Source organism: Elephantulus edwardii, unplaced genomic scaffold, assembly GCF_000299155.1.
Source record: "Elephantulus edwardii isolate Elephantulus edwardi_28Jun2011 unplaced genomic scaffold, EleEdw1.0 scaffold00031, whole genome shotgun sequence".
NCBI lineage: Eukaryota > Metazoa > Chordata > Mammalia > Macroscelidea > Macroscelididae > Elephantulus > Elephantulus edwardii.
The window spans coordinates 17,596,261-17,603,199 of record NW_006399781.1 but is presented as its reverse complement, the minus strand read 5'-3'; the positions used below and the strand labels follow the sequence as shown (position 1 = coordinate 17,603,199).

General features: G+C 37.3%; 1 protein-coding gene across 1 annotated transcript in view; it reads right to left on the bottom strand.

The window, feature by feature from the left end:
- Window positions 1-5,310, bottom strand: part of LOC102850668 (general transcription factor IIE subunit 2-like) — a 128,647-nt gene extending 123,337 nt beyond the window's left edge. Inside the window, exon 1 of the mRNA XM_006884128.1 lies at window positions 5,148-5,310. Within this exon, the coding sequence (XP_006884190.1) occupies window positions 5,148-5,310 (163 nt within the window). The remainder of the gene's footprint in view (window positions 1-5,147) is intronic.
- Between the last annotated feature and the right edge of the window lie 1,629 nt (window positions 5,311-6,939).

The window sequence follows — 6,939 nt, the reverse complement described above, 5'->3', positions numbered from 1 at the left end:
CCATTTTGGTCTTTTCTTCCTCTTCTGTCTTTGTAATGACCGTTTACACTCTTCCTGAATGATATCTTTGACATCCTCCCACAACTCATCTGGTCTTCACTCATTAGTGTTCAAGGCCTCAAACCTGTTCCTGAGATGATTCTGAAATTCAGGTGGTATAAAAATAATATGTTACAATGTTATTGTTAGGTGCCTAAGAGTTGAATACAACTCATTGTTGGCCCTAAATAAAAATTTTGTCCTATCCTATGCTACCTTTATGATCTCTACCATGTTCAACCCATCTGATATCTTTCTACTCCTTCAGTGCCTCACTACTTGTGCAGTACTACAGCAATTAAGAAAACAGAAATATAGGTCAGTGTGACAAAACTGTTTATTGTTGTTTTTACACTGAATCAACTATAACTGATAGTAACCTGAACCTTGCACCATCCTGCATCATCCACAGGATGAATGTCATACTGTAGTCCACTGTGGCAGTCACTGTATCAATCCTTCTAATGGACGGTCTTCTACCTTAAGTACTGTGCACTTTAAAGAACCAGCTATCTGAGATATCAAACTGACAACAGTAATTAAAAAAGACAACACTTTTAATGGGGTAGGAAGTTTATGTTAATGGAAAAAGAACAATAAGGACAGTGAGAATGACTGCACAACATGAAGACCATAAAGTTGCTGAACTGCACATGACAACAATGCTGAAGTGGTGTCCATTCCCAAGAATAAAAACAATTTTTAAAAATAAACTCTTGTCATAAGTTTAATTATAAGAGCTAAAACTATAACACTGCTATAAAAAAACTTAGGAGTTCATTTCCTATGACTTCGGGTTAGACAAAGATTTCTTAGAAGTGACACTAAGAACATAGTGATTTAAGGAAAAAACTAGCAAGTTGGACTTCATCTAAACTAAACATGTTTGAATTTTGCTATTGTTGCTAGGGAGAGATGATAGCTCATTGTTTTGATTTGGACCTCTCCAAAAGCTAGTAATTTTGAGCTTTTATTCATGTATTTGTTGGTCATTTGACTTTCTTCCTTGGTGAAGCGTCTATTCAGCTCTTTTGCCCATTTTGTGATTGGGTTGTTCATCCTTTTCTTGTTTATGCTGGAGTATTCTAAAGTTTTAGATATGAGCCCCTTTTCAGATAGGTCACTTTAAAATTTTCCCCCCAGTCTGTAGGCTTCCTTTTTACAGAATTGAAGACTTTTTTTTTAAATTTATTTTATTGTTTTTTTGTGTGTACCGTCAAATCAGATCTGACTGGTACTGGAGGAGATTGTTCCTCCTTCTCCAGCAGAGCATCTGATGGATTTGAACCGTGCACCTCTTGGATTGCAGTCCAGCTTCTTGCCCTTAGGCCACCAAAGCTCGCCTGAAGACATTTTTTGATGTAGGGCAGCAAACAACAAATGCTGGTGAGGATGTGGAGAGATTGGTACTCTCATACACTGTGTTAGGGTGATTAAAACTATGACAATAAAGAAGAGCAGGACAAGCATTACAAAGTCCTTTATGGGGAGGGAGAGGGAGGAAAATGTGTAAGAATAAATGAGTGAAAACCACTCTCTTTTTAAAACTTTCACTAAAATCACAGTTTAAAAAATTTAATACACCTAAAAAGGTTTGCATATCAAAAAACACAATTAAGACCAATTACAAAATTGTTGTTGTTGTTATGTGCTGTCGAGTCGCTTGCGACTCATAGCGACCCTATGTACAATAGCCCTAAACTCTGCTCTGTCCTGTGCCAATCGCACTGTCTCTGACACTCCCATCCCAATTATCCCAGTCACTGAATCAATCCACCTCATAGAGGGCCTTCCTCTCCTGCGCTGTCCTTCTCCAAGGACCTGTCTCTCCTCACAATATGTCCAAAGTATGCTAGGAAGAAGATATTCAGATGGTCAACATGGAAATCAGATTCAGCCAGCAGTACTCTTCTGACATAATGTTGCAAAACAAAGTATCTATCAATGTTTGTAATGAAAGTAACATAATTTGTAAACTGCTGCACCATTCACATAAAAGAATTTAAAAAATATATATAATTAAGAAAATAAAAACAGGTTACAGATTTGGAGAAAATATTTGCAAATCGTTCATCTTATCAAAGAACTGTACCCAGAATTAATAAAGAACTCTTACAGATAAGTAAGACAATAGCCCATTAACCCTCACAACAGTCAAAAGATCTGAACAGATAATTAATGAAAAATACAAAAATGGTCAATAAATTCATGAAACTGTGTTCAACATTATTACAAATTACAGAAGTATACCTCAGAATCACAATGAAACCACTCTACTCCCACCAGAATGGCTTAAATAAAAAAGCAGAGAATATTAAGAGTTGACAAATATGTAGAGAAATCAGAACCCTCAATCACTGCTGCTGAGAATGTAAATGACACAATCAGTATATAGTTTGTTAAAAGATTAAATATAAGTTTACTATGTGATCCAGCAACTGAACGCTGGATCTACCCAAAAGAAATTAAAAGGCATGACCAGAGAACTTAAGCATGAATGTTCACAGCAGCACTATTCATAACAGTCAATAAAGTATAAACAATTCAAGTTGAGTGTCCATTAACTAGTAAATCATCAAACTGTGGTATGTTCTTATAACAAAATATTCTCCACAATAAAACAGAACAAAGTAGGATATGAGGATGAAACTCAAAGTATAGTAAGTCAAAGAAGCCATATTAAAATCAAAGATCACATATTATATGATTCATCTGTATGAAATGTTTATAAATAAATATATGGAGACAGAAGACAAAATAAGAATTGAGACCTTTGAATTATGTAGTTAAGTAAGAATATGAAACACAACACAGACTACCAAAAGACAAAAAAAAAAAAAAAAAAAAAAAAAAAAAAAAAAAAGCTGGATTGTTCCTTAGAGGCAAGAATGGTGAAAATGGAAATTTGTACTTTTTAGTCTTAGAAAAGTATGTATTCTTAATGAATATATCATGAACTGCCTGAAGAATAAACAAATCAGTCTCTAGAAGAAGTACAACCAGAGTGTTTCCTAGGGTAGTGAGACTTTGCACCAGATAATGAATAAGGATGACAGAAGAACAACAGATGTGGTATTGGATAAGAGTATTGAATATCCCATAGACTGCCAAAACAACAAAGAGAAGTTTTGGAGAAAGTACAACCAGAGCGCTCCTTAGAGGTAAGGATGATGAAGTGTCGACTCACATACTAGTGCATCTTATCAGGAGGAGTCAGTCTTAGGAAAAGGACATCATCATTCTTGGCAAAGTGGAGGATCAGCAAACAGAGAAACACCTTTAATGAGTGACTGCAATAATGGGCTTAAGAAGAGCTGGGATTGAACAGATGGCACAGGGCTGCACACTGCTTTGTTTTAGAGTACATGGTCATTATTATGAATAAGAGCCAACTCGAGAGAGCACCTAATGAGAGTCAAACAGAACACAGCATCTTTTGTTTCACTGTGCTTCATTCATCTTATGCTTTGTAGAAATTACCTTCCCCTCCCGCCACTGCCCAAATCACAAACTAAAGGTTTGTTGTAGCAACCCTGTATTAAGTCTACTGGTGCCATTTTTCAAAACACACATGCTCATTTCATGCCTATAAGTCCATATATTTTAGTAATTTACAAACTTTTTCATAATGCTACATTGTATACTTAATAGACTACCCACTATAAAGCACACCACCAAGCCAACTGTGACTCAGAGTGACTCTATAGGCCAGAAAGAACTTCCCCATCAAAATTTGGGGGCTGTACTTTTTTTTTTAATTTTTACTTTATTATTTTGTGTGTGTACCATCAAATCGGATCTGACTGGCACAGGAGAAGAGAAGATTGCCCCTCCTTCTCCAGCTGAGCACCTGTAGGATTCAAACTGCTTACCCTGGGATTACAGTGCAGCTTCTTGCCACTAAGCTGCCAGAGCTCCCTGAGGCTATACATTCTTAATGGAATTGGAGGAGACAAAATATCACATTTCCTCCCCTCACAGCAGATGGTGTATACAAATCACCAACCTTTCAGTTAGTAATCCAAAGCCTAACCCACAATGTCACTAGAAGCTCCTAAAACAGATTTTTAAAGCTTCTACCAGAAAAACTGATTCCAACTAAGGTTTCCAAATGAATCTTAACAGGCAGAGTAGGACTCATCCTTCTCCCTGTGAATAGCAGCAAGTTCAAAACACAACCATTCAGGATGACAGCCTAACATTTAACTTACCATACAACCAGAGTTCCTCTAGCAGACTACAGTATAATGTAAGCATAATTTTTACATATACAGAAAAACCAAAAAAAATGTGTATGGCTTGCTTTACTCTGGTGGTCTAAAATCAAATCCATAATATCTGCAATAAGGCTAGAGGAGATGATGGTATAGAAGGCAAGGATATGAATACAAAAACAAATCCATAAAGACAGAGACTTGTGGTGGTCTAGGTCTGGAGTGGAAAGCAAATGACACAAGGGATCTTTCCGGAGTCGCAGAAATGTGCTAATATTGGATTGAGGTAATGGTTGAGCAACTCCATAAATTTATTATACTGACTTGAAAACTTAAAATGGAAGACTTTTACAGTATGTAAACTAAGTTAACAAAGTACCCATGTAACAAAACTTTAAAAACCTATGTATTAGGTGAGAAAGAAGTCAGACTCTTCCATTTATTTCAAACAGCCAGAAGATGACTATCTATATAGGTAGAAGGCAGTTCTTTTTACATAGTGTTGCCTTGGCTGGTGTAGAAATGAAGCGTAACTGCAAATGAGCACTGGGGCTTCTTTGGTGGTGACAAAATATTCTAAATCTGCATTGTAGTAATAGTTTGCAATTCTGCAAATTTATTAAATTATTTCCATGTGCCTCTAAAACTGGAGAAATATCTGGTATATAAATTGTACCAAAGGGGGGGGAGATAATCATCTACTTTTTATTTATTAATCATCTACATTTTTAACTACAAGACTATGAGTATCTTAAGAGTAAAAATGCTCTAATCTTTTCATCCTTTACACTCTAACAATCAAATGAATGCTGAACCTGGTAATGAACTTGTCATGACTAAACTGGTTTTTTAAAAACAAAAAAGGAAACAGTCCTAAGAAGTCAATTTACTGACCAGAATTTTGTTTGGAACCTGAGGATCCTCCATGCTCTAGCTTTGCTTTCTTCTTCTTTGATAATGATGATGACTCGGAAGATACTGCGCGTTTTTCGACAACTGGAGTAGAAAGAGCTCGTTTTTTGAACAGCTCTCTTTCTCTCAGAAGATTTGGATCCATATTGCTACAAAGACAAAAATAAATACCTTTAAAAGAGAGTAAGTCACTCAACATTGTATATCAAATACATAGATTCCAACAAGAATTACTGCACAAGCACTATTATCCTTTATTATTACTTCTCTAGACCTTGCATTTCACCAAGTATCCATTCAACTAATTATTTAATTAGCATCTAACATGTACCATCACCACAATCACCCTCATGCTCCAGCCCACTGTTGTAGTCACTGTGACAATCCATTTCAGTGAAGATAACCTGTTTTTCACTGACCCTCTCCACTTTTGTCAGCATGATGATAGCGCTATGCAGGATAGGGCAAGGTTCAGTCCTATTGTTCTTGAGCTGAAATTGACTCAAAAGCATCTAACAACAACATGTGCAAATCAGCAAGGAACCCTGATGGAAAAATGGTTAAGCATACGGTGGCAAACTGCCCTGCTGTCAGTTCAAACCTCTCAACTGTTCCTTGGAAGAAAAAAGACCCGCAATCTGCTCCTGTTAAGATTTCCGCTCAAAAAATCCTGAGATCGTTCTGTCCTACATGGTAGCTATGCACTGGAATCAGACAACACACAACATGTGCTCAAACAGTAGACAAAGTAACTGTTCTCTAAAGCTTTAGACGTGTGCTATCAAATAGGATACATTCATACTAACCACCTGAAATGTGGCTAGACTGGACTGAAAGGTGCTCAGGGAGTAAAATATACATCAGATTTCAAACATAAAGAACAAAATAATAAATTACTGGAATGTTTTATACTATTATGTTAAAATGTTATTTTGGACATGTTGTTGTTGTTTGCTGTAGAGTTGGAACCAACCCATACCTGTCCCTCCACCAGGTTTTCAAATTGCCTGAGAGGAGACTGCCCATCCTTACACTGAACTAAATACATTTCCTGGTTTTATTTTTAATATGGACCTTAATATTGATATTGTTGTGTGTAACATCAAGTTAGGACCACTCACAGCTGACCATACAGTAGGTTTTCAGAGACAGTCACACAGAAGGAGACTGCCCACATTTCTTGGGCAAAGCAACTAGTGAATTTGAAATACATACCTTGTGTTGGCAGTACTAACCCTTACTTACCACTAGGAGACCAGAATTGGAAAAGCTAAAACTACATGTGTGGTAGCACTTGCTCTAAAAAAACTCAGGACTACTGGGCAAAACAAGTTCACCCTAGAGAGGGTGAAACCAAGCTGCTCCTCGGAGGCAAGGATTCTGAAGCTTCGAATGACATACTTTGGAGAGGGATATCATGCTTGGGAGGGTAAAGGAACAGTGTAGGAGAGGAAGATCCTCGATGAGATGGACTGATTCAACGACTGGGGTAATGGGGACAAGGTGTGTCAGAGACAATAAGATTGGCAAGGGATAGAGCAGGGTTTCGGGCTGTTGTATGTAGGGTCGCTATGAGTCACAGGCAACGTGGTGACACATAACAACAACTGGGCAAAACTTAGGAAACCAGTTTAAGAACACAGCAGGGGGGAATTATCAGAATTTTATGTTGTTGTTTTGTTAAGTGCCGTAGAGTCGCAGGCGACTCATAGCAACCCTATGAAGGCGAGTCCTCGATGCTTGGCTGCCTTTCATCCTCTCTCCAGGTTCAGAG